At 41.0% G+C, this 24,415-nt stretch overlaps 1 protein-coding gene across 1 annotated transcript in view; it reads right to left on the reverse strand.

Moving 5' to 3' along the window:
• LOC126474166 (intermembrane lipid transfer protein VPS13D) overlaps positions 1–24,415 on the reverse strand; it is a 525,388-nt gene that overhangs the window by 322,661 nt on the left and 178,312 nt on the right. The window contains exons 21-23 of the mRNA XM_050101624.1: positions 13,117–13,332; positions 10,025–10,226; positions 6,985–7,243 (exon numbers count right to left, since the gene is read on the reverse strand). Coding sequence (XP_049957581.1) covers positions 6,985–7,243; positions 10,025–10,226; positions 13,117–13,332 — 677 coding nt within the window. The remainder of the gene's footprint in view (positions 1–6,984; positions 7,244–10,024; positions 10,227–13,116; positions 13,333–24,415) is intronic.

Below are 24,415 nucleotides of genomic sequence, written 5' to 3' on the forward strand. Positions count from 1 at the left end.
ACTAGATTTGTGAACTTATTACCCTGTAACTTGGTTCTATCCACTGCAGATCCATAGATGGCAACATACTCTTACTGAAATAGGTTATCAAAATAAATGCTTTACTCCCAATTTTGGCTTTTTGGAGTTTTACTTCTGAGTTTATTACACTGCAGACTGCCTCCATCCTGGCACAATGCCACGAATATATAATACATATGTCACCTAAGTTATAAAAGCAGCAGAAAGAACGAGAACAGAAATCATTCCCTAAATGAAGATATACGTGACAACTAATGTATAAATAAAGATAAAGTATCAGTCCAGAGAAAAAATTGTCTGGCAGCATATCTGAGCATTTAGTTATCTCTACAGAAGAACAGGAATTTTATCAATAACAAATAAAGTAACAAACAGGAAGAATACTGGAACAACAGGCCTTATATTAGATATTTTCACATAAGTAACTAATAACAGGGCACAGGAAAGAAGATCAATGTTATAAGGTAAGGAGTTAGGAAACATACATTTACAGGGTAGTTGTTACTGTTAAAGATTTAAGATGGGATGTGACCAAGTTTGGGTAGGTATATTGGTGAGTAAAGGGTAGGTGGCGCCATGGAAGGGAAAGGCTAGACATAGGTCTGGTGAACGCATGGAAGGAATGACCTGTACTGCGTCTTTTATGCACAGTAGGATGAGAGGGATAAACACATTCATGAAATAAAAGAAGTATTTGTACTGCATTTGCCCACAGAATAAGATGTAAGTGCAGCTCTTACACAGGTGTGAAGCTGTACAATGACTGTCAGTCACACTGTTGAAGTGTTCTCCAAACTAGTTGCAATATAAAAGACATGGAAACTTGTATTATTTTCAGTTCTACGTCTAAGCTAAATACTTTGTCTCTTCTATCTGCAGCATTGTCAAGTGTGCATCACTCAGTTATACATACCCACAACAGGTCAAAATTAATATTCTGCATATTTTGTAATCATCAAATTGGATGGGAACAGAAGAATAATATTGGAAAACACAGCAAAACAGACACACTCGGTTTGCCAGCAGAAAAATTCTGTGGCTTCTCAATAGAAACATTCACTTTCTAAAAGTGTAAACATAGCCAAAAGAAGGAAAGAAGCAAAGACTATTTCAGGAAAAAAAATTTGTTGATCATTCAAAAAATTTTACATACATGTGAACTCCAGTGATGAGAGGTTAATCTTAGTTTTGGATTGAGATTCCTTGAATGTATTACTTTGCAAGATCACAGAAGCCTTTCAATTTCCATGCACACATTTTACTAGCAGACTACTAGGCCCAGCTGTAAAGTACGAGGGGTGTTTTTTAAGTAAGTACCATTTCGAAATAAAAATAAACAAATAGACTTTACTGAGCAATTATATTTTTACATAAAAGGCTGAACTTTAATTTACTTTCCTACATAATTCCCACCAATATTAAGGCACTTACTGTATCATACAAACAGCTTTAAACAACATCCATTCAGAAACCTGCCACCTGAGCCTAACTTTCAATAATTAAAAATGTTCTTTAACAATTGCATAAAAAACAATTTCTGATACTTGAGGAAACTCATCAGATGATGTCAGAATCGTAAAGTGTCTCTTCTCTCACACATTTTCATCAACTTTCTGCTACAAATTATCAATAATGATTTTGTTCTTCACCACGCACAATCATATGGTCATCTTTAAAAGCTCTCACCCATCTCCGTACCATCCCATTGCTCATAAATGTAAGTAGTGTGCTTTATGCAGTTGTTGCAGACCATTTAAATTATCAGAATTTATGCCCAGGCAGCAGATTTCTAGAAGGATGGTATTCGAAAGTTGGTTGTACGATATGGTAAGTGCCTTAATACTGGTGGGAATATGTAGGAAGGTATATTAAGGTACAGGCCTCCATATAAAAATTAAATTCCTGCAAAAGTCTACTGGCTTTAATTATTACAAAACTGTACTTACTTAAAAACGTGCCTCATATAAATGAAGAATACTGTCATCTAAATCATGTATTTTGAATTAAAAAATGGATTTTCACACCATATTTTCTCAAATTCGAAGTTCATTGCCAGGTCACAAGAAGCGGTGCTGTTGTTCTCTGCTTCCGTATTGTAATATGGGCCGTGCACTTCTTATATTTTGTTGTTCTGTGAGATCCCACTTGTTTCAACCAGTCTGTGTCAGTGAATGTTCAATAACTTGGCTCATTTAATATACTGTATTATCAAGATTTCAAGATGTTAAATGGAAAAAAGTGTTTTATATAGTTCATGAAATCTAAAAGTAGAACCTAGAGTTGTTCAAAAACCACTTGACAATCATGAGCAGTAATGTGATTTTAGTTCACATTTTATTCAGTAATCTTCTCTATCCCCTTAGCTATCTTGTTGATTGTGAACAGTTCAGAAAGAATCTTTCAGCAGCAGCAGGAGTAGTAGTAGAAGTAATAGTAATAGTACAAGGATAAGGGCAGGACAACATATTGCATTTAGGAAACACTAGGCCTCACAAAGCATGTCACAACACAAAGAAATGTCACTGAATGAATAGAAGTTTGGTCTATCATCTCCTGCAGTTACTAACTAAGGTCCTCACTATCATATTTAAAGTAGTAGCTGATGAATACCAATCAGAGCTGTAAGAAATGAAACCTGCTTGGCACTTGGTGATAATAGTAAGGACTTGAATATCTTTCTTCTGACATAATCACATAGCTAAAAGCGTAGCATGTTAGCCTGTGATACAGAAAGGTGTGCCAAAGCCATGTGAATTCAGACAGCAATCACGTTTATTGTCACATTAATGACTGGCTTAGCTTGGTCACTGTGGCAGTTAGGTTTTCAATCAAAAACTTTATTGTTAATTTTCCAGAGTATATTTGATGTTGTGCTGGATGGAAGTGGGTCGCTTCAGGTAACTAGGATGATAAAAATGGCAGCAACACAGAAACTCTCATCAATATGGAATGACTATAGTGTGGCACTCCTGATTTCTGAAAAATATAACGCCGATGACCTGAGAACTCTTTGTGGCAGTTTCACATAACTGTTTAACAACAACTTAAAAAATCTAACATATTTGTAATAAAATACAGTAGGAAATGATTACAATTGAAGTAACTTTTCATTATCAAAATGAGAAAATTGTGCACTGCACAGTAATATTTAATCCTGCAATGTCGATGATTCTGAAACAGGCAAGAATCTGCATGCTTCATACATCATGAGAAGCTGGCCAATGGTGACTCATCATACCTAACACAAAGGCTGCTTATAAAAGTTATATACAAGCAACTGTAGTACAAATATGATCTTCTGTGGAAAATCTAACACTTCTAATTTCTAACCCTGGTTCAAATGGCTCTGAGCACCTAGAACCGCTTGCCCACACCAGCTGGCTCTAATTTCTAACCCTCCTCCAGCCTGCTGTCAGTCATAATTGGCAGTTTGCTGCTGCAGACTTGGAATATTCAAGGACACATAATATATTGAAATATATGTGCAGTCTATTTGGTGGCTGGTGATGGAGGGGTGGGGGCGGGGAGGGAGGGGGGGGAAGGTACATGGTCCAAGCACACAAGACACATTGGTACCCACAAGTCAGAGATGTATGACGCACAATAAAGATGTCATGGAGGTGTGGATTTTGGACGGGGGTGAGCGGTCAGAGGAAGGAGAAAAATTGTTGGGTAGAGGGTATGGGACAGCCCACTAGAATGAATGGCCTCTGCCAAACCGTGGCCTAGAAGGAAGTTGAGTATGAAAAGGCACAACATGCTCGAGTTCAGTTGCTGCTTTACAACCAATGCCATCTGGATCCTTCCCTCCAGCAGATGTTGTTCTGAACTACACAGATGGGTGTTATCCTTGCACTGCAGTTTTTGCTCCTCTGGTCCCGTAAACCTCCTGGATTCAATCTGCATCGCTGTCCACACACCCTCTATCAAAAATTTTTCCCTTCCTGCCTCCTGTTATTCACCCAATCCATGTCTCCGTTTCGTCATCATCATGCGCCACACAACACTGGCTTGGTGCCAGTGGGTCACATGCCTAGCCAGTGTGTCTGCTACCGCTTCCTCCTGCTTTCCTAGCCTGCACACCTGTCACCTCACTCCAAGCTGCTGGCTATCCCTTCCCAAAGACTTCCGAAAGCTGGCATAGTTTTTTTTTTTTTTTTTTTTTTTTTTGTAAGCAGCTGTTGAGGACTCATTTCAGTGAGAGGTCTCCTTTACTTCTAAATCATTTGCACTTTGCCAGAACTTTCCTTACTATCAGTTATTATTGGTTTTCTGTCCTGAACTTACTGCAATTTAATTAAAAAGAATTACACCAAACGCGTTTCACTTCTATTTATAATGCATCTTCCGTGGTTATTCTGCAAATCAAATACATATGTTTGTACATTTTCGGTCATTTTAGATTGAAAACAGTGTTTTGTTTATGAAGTTGGAGCGCAAATTACTTACGGTGTATCTTTACACTTTCTCTTTCTTTACATTTTCTCCACACCACTGCTTCTTCTGTCCTTGTTAGCAGTGGCTGATGAAAGACTTCCTTTCACATATTCACTTGGCAGTTCTTGACATTCTACAGTATTTCTTAAACTTCACCTTCATGAACTGATCTGAAGTTACAGGTGTTTCTCATTCTGCACAGTATAGCAGTGTTTCTGTCTGTTCCTTGCATAAAAAGTTCTCGGTTTACTTGCCGCGTCAAATTTGGATAAAATCCCAAGCTTTCGATGACTACCTCCGTCATCTTCGTCAGGGGTAAAACTGACTGTCGTGGACCGGTGAGGCTTCCGCTTTTATAAGCAGTGGACGGTTTCTCATTAGCTGGATGACGTCACGGTGAAACCGATGCGTACTGAGGTGGTGGCCTCTATATCCATAGATTTTGTTTGCGCGCTTTATCCAGCGTTGCTTGCAGCGCCATCCATCGCAACAGGCGGAGAACTGCGAGGAATGTAAGAAGTCTCCCTCTGTGCCCTTTCTATATCAATTGCGTGCTTCCATGCATTGCTGAGTGCATAACCGGAATCTCTGTTGAAATTATTTTCACAGAGTCTAATTTCAACTGCTTCCCTGATGACAGAGTCCCAATAGTTTGAAGCGTGAGCAAGTAGTCTTGTTTCATCGAATAAAATCTTATGTTTATTTAACAAACTGTGCTCAGCCACCGCTGATTTTTCTAGATACCTGTATTTCAGGTGACGCTGATGTTCCACACTGCGATCGGCGACAGTTCTATGGATATAGAGGCCGCCACCTCAGTACGCATCGGTTTCACCGTGACGTCATCCAGCCAATGACAAACCGTCCACTGTTTATAAAAGCGGAAGCCTCACCGGTCCACGACAGTCAGTTTTACCCCTGACGAAGATGACGGAGGTAGTCATCGAAAGCTTGGGATTTTATCCAAATTTGACACGGCAAGTAAACCGAGAACTTTTTATGCAAGGACTCCATCGCGAAAGACTTCGTAGTCATATTTCTGTCTGTTTGTTTGTTTTCGTGCAGGTTGTGACTGTTGCTGACCTGGGAAACTACAACTTTTCATTTCTACTTTTTTAAATTATTTTTGTGTGTGTGTGTGTGTGTGTGTGTGTGTGTGTGTGTGTGTGTGTGTGTGTGTGTCCACTTGTCTTGTATGTTTGGCAGAGATGTTAGAGGAGATGGGGGAAGGGAAATCGCAAAGTTAGTGTTTTTCCTTTTTTTTAAAAAGGGGACAGAACCTGGGAGGAGATGGTAGCAGTAAATGAAGACTGTAGTTATTTGTGTATATTTAATGTTATATTAAGTAGTCAGCTGTCAGTTTAAAGAGTGTATGGTTTGCCAGGTTATGGCTTTTTGATTGTGGTAGTTTTCTTGAGTGAGAAGGTGATTTTTGTTGTTGTTTATTCTTAAGATTTCCATGGCTGTATCTGTTATGTTGGTGTAGGTGTTCTGCAGAAACTGATTTATTTGTCATATATTCCCATGTTCTTATACGCTCTTTGTACCTGGTATCAAATGTCCTCCTCGTTTGAGCAATCAGTTTTACTTGTTGTTTTTGAGAAGTATCTCTCTCTCTCTCTCTCTCTCTCTCTCTCTCTCTCACACACACACACACACACACACACACACACACACACACACACACACACACACACACACACAGAAACAGACACACACACACACACACACACACACACACACACACACACACACACACACACACACACACCAATAAATAAATAATAAAAAGATAAAATAAATTAGTAATTTCACAGGTTGGCAATGCTCACAACCTGCATGAAAACAAACGAACAGACAAAGTCTATAACACTGTGCAGAGTGGGGAACACACACAACTCCAGTTCATTTTATGTGGGTGAAGTGTGAATAACCCAAATGCAACAGAAGAAATACTGCAGAATGGCAAAAACTGTCAAGTGCAATGTGAAAGGAAGTCTTTCAACGTTAACCACTGCTAACAAGGAGGGAAGAAGCAGTGGTTTGGAGAATATGTAAAGAACACATACAAACATATGTATCTGATCTGCAGAATAATCACAGAAGATGCTTTATAAATAAAATCAAAATATGTCGATACAATTCTCTTTAATTAAACTGCAGTATGCTCAAGACAGAAAACTAATAATAACTTATTTTAACAGCTGTTTCAGAAGATGGCCACACAAACAAATATATTTCCTTACTATATTTACATCTTTGATATAGTTTAATACAACATTGACTGCTGTAGGTGAGATCTGTGGAATATGAGTAATGCAAATCAATGTATACCCAAGATGAATTCTTCTACATAAATATGAAAGGAATAACAAAATTGTAATGACCAAGCATGTATACAATCAATATCAGCTGCGACACAGATAACTAATTAAACTTACACCCATGAAGTTTGTAAAGACACTAAGATGATAGTCTACTTTAAAACATTTTTAAGGACACACAAAATTAACTGTCAACACCAACCTTTCAAAGTAAGGGGATGCTTGTGCCCAGAAAGTTGCCCTGATGAGTCCACTGCATGAGTATGCAATGCTTCTTCTAACTTGAGAGTGGATATACCAGATGTCTCCTCTTCTGCAATATCAGCTAACCTGCGGCTAGTTGCTGTAGGGGATGGTTCCAGTAATGGAGGTGTTACCAGAGTTGATACAGTTTCCAATAATTGTTCATATTGCTGACGAGAAAGTGAAATTTTTAACTGTGTAACAACAGTCCCAGTTACCTACAGCAAAAAATTTAATTTAAGACTTAAAGTCACAATGCTGAAATTTTCTTTCAGCTGTAAAATAAATAAGACAACATATATTTGCTCCTCTTGTTGTCAAGACCTGTTTGGTTTAAATAATACATTGTGTGGTTCTCATTAGAAGTAATGAGCAAGAACAGGTGCATAGCACAAAAATTATTTGTTGAACAGTAATGAAGTGAAAAAATGCAGTGGGAATGAAACTGGAAGAAAACAGAACAAAAAATGCACGAGACCAAAACCATTTACACTAAAAAGAAAGTTACTCTGGGCTAAATTCCCAAAGAAATAAATAAGAACAAAATAGCTAGCAATGAGTTGAATAATAAAGCACGGAAATATGTAAGCACAAGAAAATAATTTAAAAAATAAAAAGATAACCTGTGAGGAGGACTTAACAGACTTAATGAATGAGTGAATGGAAGAAGCAGCTGCTGGATGTCCGTAGAAAAGAAATTTTCATCTTAATTTTGGTGGCAGTACAGAACAAGTACAAACGTAGCTTGTATACTCTATCTTGGAATATCATTGTTATTTTGCCGTAAGTGTACCACTAGAAATTGGGACAGTAACCTGCTTAACTTCATCTCTGATAGCCTCCTGTAATACCTACCATTCTACCATTCAGTAGATTAACATTATTTAATGTCATTTCTACAGGAACTTTTTCAATACAAGTGTGTATGACACATCATCAAGAATTTCACTTGTCAACAAAAACAATTACTCACTATCATTAAGTGAATCACTACCTAAGTAAATCAGAGCAAAAGCATCCTGAATTAAAAAAGGCGTACATGGAAGATCTCCTCAGATTCTCCTTTTAAATATAAATGGGTGTGTGTGTGTGTGTGTGTGTGTGTGTGTGGGTGGGTGGGGGGGGGGGGGGTGCATGCTACATTGTTTTCATAACAAATAAGCAGTGCATTGTGCTGTCAAAAACTTGAGCATGACCTTGCCACCAGTTGCTCTAATCCTGACAGGTATCTACATTTAAGACTAAACAACAACTGATGTACAGTTGACGAAGTGAAATCCAACTTTGTGAAATGTTGTCCCATATGGCATAGGAGAAAAATACACCTAATATTTACAATAACATAAGGAAAAGATAGATTTCTGCTCACCATAGGGGTAACACGTCCCGTTGTAGGCAGCCACAACAAAAAGACACTTACACATTAGCTTTTGGCCAAAGCCTTCATCAGAAAAGAAAACACACGCACATTCAATTCACACAAGCAAACACATCTCGCACACATGACTGCCATCTTCAGCAGTTCGGACCAAATTGCTGGAGATGGTGGTCATGTGCTTGCTTTTGTGTGTGTGTGTGTGTGTGTGTGTGTGTGTGTGTGTGTGTTTCCTTTCCTGACAAAGGCTATGGCCAAAAACTAATGTGTCAGGTCTTTTTGTTGTGCCTGTCTGCAACTCAAAAAAATGTTCAAATGGCTCTGACCACTATGGGACTTAACTACTGTGGTCATCAGTCCCCTAGAACTTAGAACTACTTAAACCTAACTAACCTAAGGACATCACACACATCGATGCCCGAGGCAGGATTCGAACCTGCGACTATAGCAGTCGCGCGGTTCCGGACTGCGCGCCTATAACCGCTAGACCACCGCGGCCGGCTGTCTGCAACTCAATTTGTCATAGTTATGGTGGGCAGCAGTCTATCTTTTCCTTACAATGTTGATATTGCAAAACAAGGAAAAGATAGGCTGCAGCCCATCATAAAGATGATATTCCAAACTGAAGTTTCCACTGTTAGATTACACCTAATATTTAGACTGATGATTTTTACAGCCATCACTCAATAAAAGCAAAAGTACTTACTTTCATGTCTGAAAGAACAAAGAAGATTGGCAATCCACAGCTGCACAAAATACTTTGAAAATATATTTGCTAACTGTGAATTCCTTGGCATCAGCTATATTAGGTATAGATACACTACCCATTAGTGACCTATGAAGGTGTGCAGGAGTAGTCGAAATGGTTAAGGTGACCACTTGCAGTAAGTGGGAAATCCATAGCTTTGCACAAATTTTCACACCCCTAATGGGTAATGTATCTATACCTGATACATTTACTGCCAAAGAATTCACAGCCAGTGAAATATTCAAATATTTTCTATAGCTGAGGATAATCAAACTTGTATGTTCTTTCAGAAATGTAATCAAGTACTACAAACCTAGGGTGGCATATAATGATGATAACCTTGATATCGATTCCTCATGGTCTTATTCGCCCCATTGTGGAAATCCCAGTAATGTTGCAAGCATTAGATGATGAATATAGCTGACTATGTAATAAAGCTGTAAACAGCGAGACATGTGGAGGTTTGGATCAGTCCAGGGAGTGTGCACAGAGAGCCGAAGCAGTTAAGGTGACTGTTCATGATAAGCAGTAAATCCAGTTTCGAGTCCCAGCCCAGCACAAATTTTCATTTGTCACTAATGGGTAGTATATCTATACCTAATACAGCTGATGCCATGGAATTCACAGTCAGCAAATACATTTACGAAGCAGAAGTAGTGTAGGCATTCCCTTCATGTCCATGAAATAATGTCATGCAGTTAATCAATGTGCATACTAGGATTTATTAATAAAAAACAAATCACACAAAGGATTAAGAACTTACTGAGTTCAATAAACATCACCTCCAAAATCTATTACTGTACACACAACATCTAGTAATAAAGTAAAATAAATTACTTTTGTAAGAAAACACTGCAAATAGGAAGGTAGACCTGCCTGCATCAAATCATGTAATTCCACTTCTTGAAATTCAGGAGGAGTCTCTGCGCCAAGCAGCAGGTTATCAGTTTGTTGTCTCATTAGCCCACAGTGCCTTTCCACCAGAAGACGCAAAGCTGTGTCATGAAGAATTGGCTTGCCCTCCTCCAAACAAGAATACAGTTTCTCTGCACGCATTGGAGGACAGTCAGGGTTCAAGCTAAATGAACAGCACATTTGTCAAAAATAATTTCATAATTTAAGATCATATTTATTTATTAACTCGTCGAGTTCTGTAGGACTAAATTGAGGAGCAAATCTCCAAGGTCATGGAACATGTCAGTACATGAAATCACAACATAAAAGTAATAACAGATAAAAATAAAATGTTTATGAACCCGAAAAAAGTCAATCCATAAGTTTAAGTAAACACAATCCACAATACAACAAGAATCAGCTTAATTTTTCAAGGAACTCCTCAACAGAATAGAATGAGTGACCCATGAGGAAATTCTTCAGTTTTGATTTGAAAGCATGTGGATTACTGCTAAGATTTTTGAATTCAAGTGATAGCTTATTGAAAATTGAAGCAGCAGTACACTGCACACATTTCTGCAAGAGAGTTAAAGAAGTCCGATCCAAATGCAGGTTTGATTTCTGCCGAGTATTAACTGAGTGAAAGCTGCTTATTCTTGGGAATAAACTAATATTGTTAACAATAAATGACAGTAAGGAACATATATATTGAGAAGCCAATGTCAATATACCCAGACTCGTGAACAGGGGTCAACAAGAGGTTCATTAACTTACACCAGTTATTGTCCGAACTGCCTATTTCTGAGCCATAAAAATTCTTTATAATACCATACGACATAAGGGAATGAAAATAAGCAAAATAGACTAATTTTCATGTTGAATGATCACTCACTTCAGATACCGTTTAAATAGTAAAAATGGCAGCTTCAAGTCTTTCAACAAGATCCTGAACGTGGGCTTTCCACGACAGCTTACTATCTATATGAACACCTACAAATTTGAACTATTCAGTTTCGCTAATCATATGCCAATTTTTTGCTATTTTGCTATATTTGCTATTTTGCTATATTTTGCTATTTGGGGAGCAAAACAACTGATGATTGTCAAAGTAGAGAGGATATAAAATGTAGACTGGCAATGGCAAGGAAAGCGTTTCTAAAGAAGGGAAATTTGTTAACACAGAGTATAGATTTAAGTGTCAGGAAGTCGTTTCTGAAAGTATTTGTATGGAGTGTAGCCATGTATGGAAATGAAACATGGACGATAAATAGTTTGGACAAGAAGAGAATAGAAGCTTTCGAAATGTGGTGCTACAGAAGAATGCTGAAGATCAGATGGGTAGATCACATAATTAATGAGGAGGTATTTAATAGAATAGGGGAGAAGAGGAGTTTGTGGCACAACTGGACTAGAAGAAAGAATCGGTTGGTAGGACATGTTCTGAGGCATCAAGAGATCACCAATTTAGTATTGGAGGGCGGTGTGGAGGGTAAAAATCATAGAGGGAGACCAAGAGATGAATACACTAAGCAGATCAGAGGGATGTAGGTTGCAGGAGGTACTGGGCGATGAATAAGCTTGCACAGGATAGAGTAGCATGGAGAGCTGCATTAAACAAGTCTCAGGACTTAAGACCACAACAACATGAACAACAATGCCAATTCTGTGAAATTAAAACGTCAGGTTTCATTGAACTGTGTTGTTAGAAACTGTAAAAACTGAGTCTTACTGTGATTTAGTTTTAGTTTATTTTCTACTAACCATGAACTTAGGTCACGAACTGCACTATTTGAAACTGAGCCAATGTTGCACACAACATCCTTTACTATCAAGTTAGTGTCATCAGCAAACAGAAATACTAGAGGGCATATAATCTATGTAAATAAGGAACAGAAGTGGCTCCAAGACTGATCCCTGGGGCACCCCCCACTTGACCGTACCCCACTCAGACCCCACATCACAGCCATACTCAACATTGCGAATAATGACCTTTTGCTGTCTGTTGCTAAAGTAAGAGGTGAACCAATTGTGAGCTACTCCCAGTATTCCGTAATGGCCCAAATTGTGGAGCAATATTTTGTGAACAACACAATCAAAAAATATGCCTAGCATTCGAAACCTTTTGTTTAACCCATCCAGTACCTCACAAAGAACAGAGAATATAGTATTTTCAGTTGTTAAGCGACTTCCAAAGCTGAACTGTAAATTTGATAGCAAATCATGCGATATAAAATGATCAATTATCCTTACATACAGAGCCTTTTCAATAACTTGAGCAAACACCGATGGCATAGAAATAGGTCTAAAATTTTCTACATTGTCCCTTCCTCCCTTTTTGTAAAGCAGCTTTACTACTGAGTACTTTAATCGTTCAGGCAACTGACCATTCCGGAAGGAAAAATTACAAATATGGCTAAATACAGTGCTAACATGTGCAGCACAGTACTTTAATACTCTGCTAGGCACTCCATTATAACCATGAGAGACCTTAGTCTTCAGTGGTTTAATTACTGACCCAATCTCCCCCTTGTCTGTATCAAAGAGGAGTATTTCAGACATCAATCTCAGAAATGCATTTGCCAAGACAGTTATATGATTCTCTATAGAATCTAAATTTTTATTTAATTCAACAGCAATGCCCAAATAATGATTGTTAAATACTATACATGTATCTGATTTATCAGTGACAGAAATATTTTTACTATGAACTGTCATATCGTCGACCTTGTGCTGCTGACCAGACACTTCCTTCACAACTGACAATATGGTTTTAATTTTACCCTGTGAATTAGCTATTCTACTTGCATACCACATACTCTTTGCCTTCCTAATAACATTTTCAAGCACCTTACAATACTGTTTGCAATGGGCTAATTGCAGCTTGATTGTGACTGCTTCTAACATTTTGATATAATACCCAATTTGTTCTACATGATATCTTTATCCCACTATTAATGGGTGAGTATATTAACACAGTACAAACATTACATAAAATTTTTAACAGATAACAGTTCCACATTTAATATAGACTAAATAGACATTTATTGTTTATCTCTTTCTCATGAATCACTTACTGAAGATCTCGTGTGCCCCTGCGTATCGTATCCAGAGAATACACATTAATATCTTTGATGTCTATGTTGTAGTATTCACGCCTTATCCATATGTCTTCAGACTCACTTGGCCAGCTGTTGTTCAGTGACATTTTACCCAGGTGTGCAACAAAAACTTCATAGCTGGAAGCACAGCGTGGCAGTACAACAACTGGGGAGTCCAGTACAATGTCCAGTCTAGAAAAAAATGATACATAAAAACAAAATCAGTGACAAACTGTGTCTATTTTAGTAAGAATGACTGCATAAAAGCAATATGAGTTACTTATAGAAATTTTATCATTTATGAAGAAGCAGCTATTTCCTAAACAAGATACTATTGTGTGTTAGGGGAACATTTTAATAGTGGTGATATTCCCTAAATGACAGTTCAAAAAGATGTACAAATGTAAACTTCTACACAAAAGATACATTTTTTCCAGGAATAAAATGATGCGAATTTTTTTAAAAAAAAAATGAGGGAGTGGGGGGAGGTTAAATGCATTTATAATTATCGGACAATCTAAGTAATAGTTACCGATATACAGAACCATTTTTGTTCATTTTAAGGCAAAAATATTTTAATTTTCACTGTTTTAGCATGAAAGATGCATGCAAGGACACCATGAGGTATAAAGTCAGACTTTACAGACAACAGAGAACAGAGGCAAGAGTTGGGGGGGCAAGATAAAAATCATAACTGACAGTCAAACTCAACATTAAAATGAACTACAGACACACACATAAACCAGAATGTTTGTAGTACTGGGAGTGATTGGGAGAATGGTGGCGTGCTCACCCATTACAAGCAACATACAGCATTCTTTAAATAAGTGCATATATTTTTCTTTAGTTGTGTCAGCTTCCTCTGGATGCTCATTCTAACAGGTTTTTATACACTGAAAAACTGTACACAAATTAAATACTGAGTAGTTCAATATTTAACCCTTCTGCATTTTCTCTGAGCAGTAAATATTTACACAGCTTTGTGGTGAATGAAGTGCAATGAAGATGCAGATGTATGGAAAATTCCTGATGGAATGTTGTATGCAAAAGCGAATCACTGATCACCATGTGAAAGAGACACTGACCTTGGCACGCATGTATAAAATATTGAAAATTACTGAGCTTTCACACCAACTCCTCCTTCAGAGGTACCTTCATGCAAAAGTTAAGCAATTTCGCATCTTTTACACAAATTCATGTGTTGTTCACAAGGCAATGCTCTGGCTTACATGGTCAAAACCTGTTTATAGAAAGAGAGGGGTGGAGATGGATGGAGGGAGGGAGGAAGGAAGGAAGGGAGTGAAGAGGGCGGGAGAAAGGGAAAGGGAGGTAGAAAGGGAAGGATAAAGAGGAGGGAAAAGCACAAAGAGGGGGGGAAGGAGGGGGGAGAGGGAAGGGGAGGGAGGGGGGGGGGGGAGAGAGAGAGAGAGAGAGAGAGAGAGAGAGAGAGAGAGAGAGAGAGAGAGAGAGATAAGAACAGTATGACATTTCTCTTGAAATGCTCAAGCATATCTTCAAAGATTGTAACAGATACCTGGTTTATTGTTAAATTGCAGACAGGACCTTCTCTAAGTAGCCTCCTTCAAGTAACTATGGCAGAGGATCCTTTCCACCCATTCAGACAATGCTTCATGCCCTACCTTCATGGAAAAATATTCAGTTTCCTTTGTACTTTTAGCACAAGGAACAGGACATGCAGGGGCAGAATAGGATTGTAAAGTGAATGCATGGTAACTGGATAGGAAACTCTTCAAGAAATGTTTTTGTGTTCATCACAACGCAAGTAGACACATTGTCATAGCATAATAAGAACTCACACTGGTCTGACAAGTGCATCAATTTGCTTTGAAAGGCATAATCTAGCATACTTACTTTTCAGTTTTTTTGCATGAGTCATTGTGGCTATGAATTCACTTGCCTAAACATCTGAGAAGTGTAGCTACAACAGAAACCATCAAAACCATACATGGTATTATCTTGACTTACAGTGGATATGTTGAGTAACAGACAGGCACAACAACAAGACTACTAAATAAATGAGATTTTGACCAAAAGGCCTTCTTCTGAATTAGATAAAACACACACACACACAAATTAGTGCAAACACAATTCACACACACATGACCACTGTTTCTGGCTGCTAAGGCCAGACTGTCAGCAGCTGAAGTGACGGGAGAAGCAATCTGGGTAGTGGAGGTAAGGAGGCAGCTGGGGCACTAATGCAGAGAGATAGAAGGGTTTTGGTGGAAGATGGTAAAGTGCTGTTTATGGGAGCATGCAGGGATGAGGTGGGAGAGGGAAGGGCAGCTAGGTGCAGATGGGAGTTTAGACGAAGGGTGGGAGGAGGAGGAGTACAGAGGAGTACAGAGACAGAATGTGATGGTGGTGTGGGAACAGGGAAAGGGATAGGTGAGTGAGGAAAAATGACTAATGAAGGTTGAGGTCAGGAAGGTACCTTTGATATGGACGGAGGTACTGATGTGGCTATCTTAGAGGTGAGGGTCAACTTCAAGGAAGATAGTTTGTTGGGTTGAGGAGGACCAGGTGAAGTGAATGGGGGAGAAGGTGTTGAGGTTCTGGAGGAATGTGGATAGCGTGTTCTCACCCTCAATTCAGGTCACTAAGATGTCATCAAAAAACCTGAACAAGGTGAGGGGTTTTAGATTCTGGGTGGTTAGGAAGGTGACCTCTAACTAGCCCATGAATAGGTTGGCATAGGATAACACAGTGCACGTGCCCATTGCTGTACACTGGATTTGTTGGTAGGTGATGCCTTCAAAGGAGAAGTAATTGTGAATGAGGATGTATTTGGTTGTGGTGACCAGGAAAGAGGTTGTAGGTTTGAAAACCATTGGGCATTGGGATATCAGTGTAAAGGGAGGTGGCATCAATAATAACAAACAGGGCACCGTGTGGTAAAGGAACAGGAATTATGGAAAGTTGGTGAAGGAAATGGTTGGTATCTTTTCATATAGGAGAACAGCCTGTGGGTAATAGGTTGAAGGTGTTGGTCTACGAGAGGAAAGATTCTCTCAGTGGGGGCACAGTAACTGTCCAGGGTGGTTGGATTTACAGAATTTAAGAAGCATCTAGAACGTAGGAATGTGGGGCATGTTAGGGGTGAGGGGAGAGATAAACCCATCTCAGAACCTCTCCCCAAAGTCTTAAGGATTTGAGGAGAGAATGGAGATCCTGCTAGAGTTCAGGAATGGGGTCACTGTGGCAGTGTTTGTAGGTGCATGAATCTGACAGCTGGTGGACTCCTTCTGGTTCAAAACAACAGTGGAGCCTTTGACAGCAGGTAGGATTATAAGGTCGGGATCAGTTTTCAGGCAGTGGATTGCAGTTCTTTCTATGGCTGTAGGATTAGCTTGCACGTTGAAGGATTTGGGCAATGTTGCTGAGGAAAGGTTTGAGGTTAAGAAATTCTGGAAAGTAAACAGGGGTGATTAGGGGCACTGGGTATGGATCACAGTTGGATGGAGCAGTCAACAGAGTCAGGCTGGGTTTCACATAGGTCTTTGTCAGGATTGGTGATAAAGTGTTTCCACTGCAGGGACTGGAACAAGGAGAGGTGGTTTTTAACAAATCCAGCATGACTGAATTTGGGAGTGGGGCAAAAGGTAAGGCTTTTGGAAATAACTGATACTGCTGTGGGACTATGGCTTTTGGAGGATTACGTTTTGGATTCTGTACTGTGGTGGTAGGGAATATTTGAGGGTAGGGTAAATGCAGTAGGTCTGCAAGGCAGAGTTTGCCAGCTATGGGAGGAAGTTTGAAGGCTGTTGTATAGGTGGTGGATAGTAGTAGTGCAAGGCAGAAGTAGGAAGTAAACTGGTTGGAGAGCTTTTTAAGGTGGCACTGTGCATGCTGCTCTAGCTCCTCAAGGGCAAGAGTTTCAGTGTGTGAGATGGGATAGAGGACTTTGGGATTGCAGAAACCAGAATTTCTTGTCCTCAACTCTCACTTGCCTCATCATCAACATTCCCCAAATCCCTGAAGATGCAAGTTAACCTTACATCTGCAGTAAGAACTACAATCCACCACCTAAAAACTGATCTTGACCTATAATCTACTTGCTGACAAAGGCTCCATCACTGTTGTTTTGAAAAACAAGGATTACCTGTCAAAAGGACTCTGCCAGCTGTCAGATTCATCCACCAACAGACCCTGCCACAGTGACCCCATTCCAGAAATCCAGCATGATCTTCAGTCTCTCCTCAAATTTGTACACCCATCCCAGAACCTCTCCCCAGAGTCTCTCTCTCTCCTCACCTCTATCACTCCCAGCATTCCTACCTTCTAAATGTTTCCTAAAATCCATAAACCTAACCACACAAGATTCCCCATTATTGACAATTACTGTGCCCCTACTGAGAGAATCTCTGCTCTCATACACCAACACCTTCAGCCTATTACCTGCAACCTATCCTCCTCCATAAAAAAAAAACCAAACATTTCCTCCACCAACTCTCCACAGTTCCTGTTCCTTCACAACATGGTGCTCTACTCTTCACTACTGATGCCACCTGCCTTTACACTAATGTCCCCAATGCTCACGGCCTTACCACTGTTGAACACTACCTTTCCTAACACCCGACAGATTCTAAACCTACAACTTCCTTCTTGGTTCACAACCAACTATATCCTCAACCACAATTACTTCTGCTTTGAAGACATCACCTTCAAACAAATCTGGGGTACAGCAATGGGTACCCACATGGCACCATCATATGCCAAGCTACTCATGGGGCATCTAAAGAAATACTTCCTAACTACCCTCAGTTCTAAACCGCTCAACTGGTTCAGATTTACTGATTACATCTTTGTGATCTAGGTTTAGGGTGAGGGCACCCTATCCGCATTCCTCAAGAACCTCAACACCTTTTTCACTTCACCTGGTCCTCCTCAACACAACTAGCAACATTCCTCGATGTTGACCTCTACCTCAAAGATGGCTATATCAGTACCTCCATCCATATCAAACATACCAACCCACAAACAATACCTCCACTTCTACAGCTGTCACCCATTCCATACCAATACGGCCCGCAGCCACAGCTGTAGTGATGAGCAGTCCCTCTCGAAACACACCAAAGGTCTCAACGAGGCCTTCACCAACTGTAATTACCCTCCCAAACTTGTACAAAAACAGATCACCTGTGCATTGTCCTTCCCGTCACCCACCATCTCCCTCACACCAACGTAGCCACAAAAAGAGCGCTCCTCTCATGACTCAGTACCACCAAGGATTGGAGCAACTGAATTACATTCTCCGCCAGTGTTTCAGTTACCTCTTATCATGCTCTGAAGTAAGGAATGTCCTATCCATTACCCTTCCCACCTCTCCCACAGTGGTACTCTGCCATATACTAAACCTACACAACATCCTCGTCCATTCTTACACTATACCGCTCCCAACCCCTTGTGTCACGGCTCATATTCCTGTAATAGATTTAGATGCAAGACCCGGTTCATACATCCTCCCACCACTGGCTATTCAAGTCCAGTCACAAACATCACCTATCCCATGAAAGGCAGGTCTACCTTTGAAACCAGTATGTGATCTACAAGTTAAGCTGCACTCTACATGGGTATGACAACCACCAAGCTGTTTGTCCGCTTGAATGGCCACCGACAAACTGTGGCAAAGAAACGGCTGGACACCAAGTTGCTGATCCCACTGCCCAACACAATGTTCCTCATGTCAATGACTGCTTCACAGCCTATGTCATTTGGATCTTTCCTACCAATACCAACTTTGCTGAATTTCACAGGTGGGAATTATCCTATGTTCCCCTAACCCTCCTGGCCTCAGCCTTCATTAGTCAGGTGTTTTCATCCATCTATCCCCTTCCCTGTTCACACTCTAGCACTATACAGCCTTCTTTTCCACCAATACACCCAGTCTTTTTACTTCTCTCTTTTTCCACATCCCCTCCACCCCTGCACTCCATCTAACCTTCTGACAGCACCTAGCTGCCCACTCTCTCCCCATCTCATCCCTGTATGCTCTCACAGGCAGGATTTTACCTTCACCCACCCTTCCCAGCCACAGCCTCCTCCTTACCCCCTCCACCCAGATTGCTTCTCTCATTATACGCTGTTGCTCGCTGTCTGGTCTCGGCAGACAGAGACAGTGATCAAGTGTGTGTGTGCAAGCTGTACTTAGTTGAATGTATGTGAATATGTTGTTTACGTCTGAACAAAGTCTTTAAGCTGAAAGCTTAGTATTTACCAGTCTTTTTTGTTATGCCTTTTTGGGACTCATCATCATCACTGTATAGTGAGAAGCAATATCCTTTTCATAACTGTCATTATCCCATCTTGGATTTTCCATGGTCTAGTCTTGGAAGATGGGTGTACTCAGTTGTGTGAAATTTTTCATAACTGTCATTATCCCATCTTGGATTTTCCATGGTCTAGTCTTGGAAGATGGGTGTACTCAGTTGTGTGAAATTTTCAAGATTGTGTTGTATGAAGAATTGCACATGATAAAGCTTTATGGACAATGGGCTATGTATCTACCATGGTGGATCACAAACTATTTCACACAATAGTTTCAGAATCTGGTGCATTTTTTGTAAAAACAAAAGTTTTTTCTGTGTTGGTATGTGACAATGGATGAAACATGGAATCATTGCAACACACCAGAATCAGAATAAAAATCAAAACACTGGATACAAGCTGGTTCTTCACCACCAAAGGTGGGACAATGCCATTAGTGGAAAAGGCCACACCAACAGTAGAAAAGGCCACACCATCAATCTTTTGGAAATCAAAGGAATTGTGTTAATTAACTCTCTTCAAAAAGAAAACGGTAACTGGGCAGTAGTATTTATTTATTTAATCTGTCAACTTTTTAATGCAAGGGGGTACCAAAAGACACCAGAATTATTTTTTAAAGGCTATATATTTTCCAATTGTTAACAAAATAACATTACTGCCTCCAGAGTACTCTCGATTACAACTAATACATTTGTCCCAATGGTGCTTCCACTGTTTGAAACATTTTTTGTAGTCATCTTTGGAAATGGCTCATTTTTTTTCTTGGCTACTTCAACGTTTCCATGCTGGTGTCCTTTCACAGGATTACCAAAAGTCTCCCCAAGTGAAATTCACTGATACTTCCTTGATTTCCAGACAAGTTTTAGCATTTTTCCCTGGCAAATTTTGAGATCTCAAGCATAAGTACAGACATAAGTTGACAAAAAATGTAAGGACTTCTGTACTTCTCCCGATTTTTTGTTTTGTTCTGTTTTGTTTTGTTTTAGGGTGCAAAAACAACTAGTGTCATACGCACCCACGTCAAAACTGTGAAACACAAAGATAAAGAGAGAAGTTAAAAACGACTACGTGTCAATCCCCAATGATGGAAGATAAGATAGGTAAAAACAGGGACGTGGAGAAAGGTATATTAAATACGTCATAGAGAAATGGAGGCCCAGAAATAAAAATTAGATGGCCTTCACCATATTACAACGAATGATAAAAAGTAAAGCATGGTTGACAACCCGTGCTCATTCACTGAAACAGCTGATAACTCAGTCTGCAAACCCAAATGGGAACGTACACGGTCAAAAAACGGCATTACAGCAGGAAATGGTGGACAGTTAAAAGTTGGGTGCAATGTGCACAAAGTGGGGGAGGGGGGGGGGGGGGGGGGGCAATGTCCAAAAAGGCAACAGCGTAAGTGGCCTCGTTTCCTGTCAGACCGACATGACCTGGAACCCATATAAACATCACAGTGGCTCTATCAAGAGTGAGCAATTGAAATCTTTCTTGCACCCACTGCACTAAGAGATGGACGGTGAACAGTGCACAAAGGCTTTGAAGGGTGCCGGGTGAGTCTGGGCAGATAACACAATTGAAAATACTATGTCGTTTGATGTAAACTGTGGCCTGATACAGGGCGAAGATCTCTGCTGTAAATACTGAGCAGTGTGCCGGAAGCCGATATGTCAGTCCAAGAGCCATCAATGTACACAAAGGTACTATAGCAGAATTCCATGTGAAGGTCATGAAACTGAAGGCATAGAGCGAGGCTGGTATAGTCTCCTTAGGAAGCGAATTAAGTCCAAGGTTAACAAGGGCCACTTCACGAAGCCAAGGTGGTGAAGGGTTCACACCCACCAGGAAACTTGCAGGGAGCTTGAAATTAATCTGCCAGAGAAAGAGCCAAAAATAAACTCCAGAAGGTAAAAGAGAAGAGGGACATGCACCATACTGGCGATTAAAGGAGTGATCGAAGGAGGAGGCAGAGGATGGGTGGCCACATATGGCAAACAAACGGCATACATATCTGCTGAGGAGAAAGTTATGGTGGTAGGACAGTGATAGTTCGGCAGCTTCTGCATACAGACTCTCAACCGGGCTAGTGTGAAAGGTGCCAGTGGCAAAATGGAAGCCACAATGGTGGATAATATTGGGATGGTGTAAGAAAGACTGACGTGCAGATTCAAAAACAAAGCACCAATAGTCTAGATCAAACGGACAAGGGACTGCTACAAACAGAGGAGAATATTTCGATTTGGACCCCAGGTAGTACCATTGAAGACACGTACGACGATGAGGGCCACATGCAGCAGGCTGCCAGGTGAGACGTGGCAGGACCAAGAGTGTTTTCTATCAAGCAAGAGCCCCCGGAATTTCGTAGTTTCAATGAATGAAAGAGCAACAGGCCCAAGATGTAAAGATGGTGGAAGAAATCAACTGCGCTGCCAGAAATTCATACAAACTGTTCAGACAGTTGAAAAACAAAAGCACTGTTGATGCTCCATAATCAAAGACGATCAAGACATCACTGAAGACGCCACTCATTGAGCCAGGTCTGTGAAGAACTACAAGGGTGGCAAAATCATCAACAAAAAGGGAGCCAGAGATGCTCAGTGGGAGACAGGCCACAATAGGGTTAATGGCGATAGCAAAGAGGACAACGCTCAGGGCGGAACCCTGAGGCATACTGTTTTCCTGGCTAAAGAAGTCCGACAAGGCAGAACTCACATGCACCTTGAAAATTCAGTCTTTCAAAAATTTCTAAAGGAAACAGGGCAGGTGGCCAAGAAAGCCCCACGTGTAGAGAATACGTGTAATACCACAACCCCTTGGGACCCTATATCATGTTCCAATCTCATCTCCAATCTCCCAAAGAGGGCATATATACATATAATATTAGTAACAATACCAGAGAAGGAAAGTTGCTACTCACCATATAGCGGAGATGCTGAGTCGCGATAGGCACAACAAAAAGATTCACACAATTAAAGCTTTCAGCCATTAAGGCCTTTGTCAGCAGTACACACACACACACACACACACACACACACACACACACAAACCCAACTTGCACACACATCTGCATTCTCTGAGAGCTGAAACCACACTGCAAACAGCAGCACCAGTGCATGATGGGAGTGATGACTGGGTGGAGGTAAGGAGGAGGCTGTGGCGGGGAGGGAGAGGGATAGTATGGTGGGAGTGGCAGACAGTGAAGTGTCGCGGTTTAGACAGAGGGCAGGAGAGAAGGTGCTGAGGGGGGAGGGTGGTAAGTAGCAGTAAGGAGAGAAATAAAAGAAATTAAAAGACTGGGAATGGGGGTGAAATGACGGCTGTGTAGTGCTGGAATGGGAACAGGGAGGAGGCTGGATGGGTGAGGACAGTGACAACCAACAAGCTGTCTGTCCACATGAACGGCCACCGACAAACTGTAGCCAAAAAATAAGTGGACCACCCGCTCGAGTAGGTGTTAGAAATAATGGACCAGTCAGGACAATGGGAAGTCCAGAAGGATAAGTCCAAATGGGAATACACGTGCGAGGAGTCCGAAAGGAACGTGGGTGCTGCTTTGTTAAGGCAGAAAAGGTTAAGCTGATTAAGATGATCAGCCAAGAGGACACTTCTTGGACAGGTTCTGAGAGAACCCCAAATGGGATGGTGTGCATTAAAGTCACCAAGCAGCAGAAATGAGTGAGGCAGCTGCCCAATAAGCTGGAGGAAGGCAGCCCTGCTGACATTGAATGATGGAGAGGGAAGTAAATGGTACAAAGGGAAAAGACTGAGTGAGGAAGGAAAAGGCATACTGCAACAGCTTGAAGACTCCCCCATGAGATGGAATGCCAACCTCAGGCGGAAGGTCAAAACGAAGCAGGAAGAAATGCGAAACTCGAAGCGGTCGTAAGGACGCAATTTTGTTTCCTGAAGGCCGCGGAGAAGTGGGTGCTGCAATTCTAAAAGCAGCTGCAAATCCTCTTTGTTGGATCAAAGGCCATGAACATTCCATTAGAGGAGAGCCATGATGAGAAAAAAATGAGAGGGTGTCACCTCGATGGCTGCCGAGTGGCAGCTTGTGAAGACTCGCTGCTACAGGGCACAGAGGCAGGAGGATCCTGCTCCATGAGGTCCACAGAAGCATCGGCTTTCTTCTGCTGTCGACCTGAGGAGTTCAGTGCAAAAAAACAGTTGGTGATGTGCACCAGCAACATGGAGGCTGGCCAGTCAGAGGAATAACGTGGCAACACCATCGAAGAGGAACTTCGAGTTGGCGAAGATGACCATTCGCCCTTGTTGGAGCCTTTCCGGTTAGCAGAGGAAGACTCATGTGTTGGTTGGCTGGAAGGACATGGGAAGTCTAGACGGGAGTATTCCTTCTGTCCTTTCCAGCCTGCCGGTTGTGTAGCTGGTGACTTCGCCCCATGAGACAAGAGTTTGATGGCTTGTTGCACAGCTGGATGAGAGGACTGCAATGCTACCATGACACTGGACGATTTCACAACCTCAGAGCTGAATTTAAGGTTGCATATCTGCATGGCCATGTCCTTCATGGAACGAGATGTAGCAAGAACAGTACTGTAAGTGCCAGACAGTAGAACGCAGGGTTTGCGACAAGCCAATAACTTGCGAGCGACCAAGTAAGGAACTTTTACCTTTACCTGGATCTCCTGGACAAACCGCTCATTGAGATACATGGGACCATCTCGAGAGGAGGTGGCATGGTCACCACTGCAGTTGATACAGCAGAGAGAAGAAGGTGGACAATCACCCTTATCAGCATCCCTACCACAGGTTAAACAATTGGCAGAGTGTCAAAACGACATTCAGGTGTGGTTGATACGATGACACTGGTTACAGCGCATCGGGTTTGGAATGTACAGTCAGACTGTGAGAACTGCAAAGCCTGCTTTGATCTTGGACGGAAGTACCACTCTATTAAAGCTTAGAAAAACAATGTGTGTGGGCACTAACGAGGCATCTACCTTTATCGTCACCCAACAGATGG

This window comes from Schistocerca serialis, chromosome 4, assembly GCF_023864345.2.
Source record: "Schistocerca serialis cubense isolate TAMUIC-IGC-003099 chromosome 4, iqSchSeri2.2, whole genome shotgun sequence".
NCBI lineage: Eukaryota > Metazoa > Arthropoda > Insecta > Orthoptera > Acrididae > Schistocerca > Schistocerca serialis.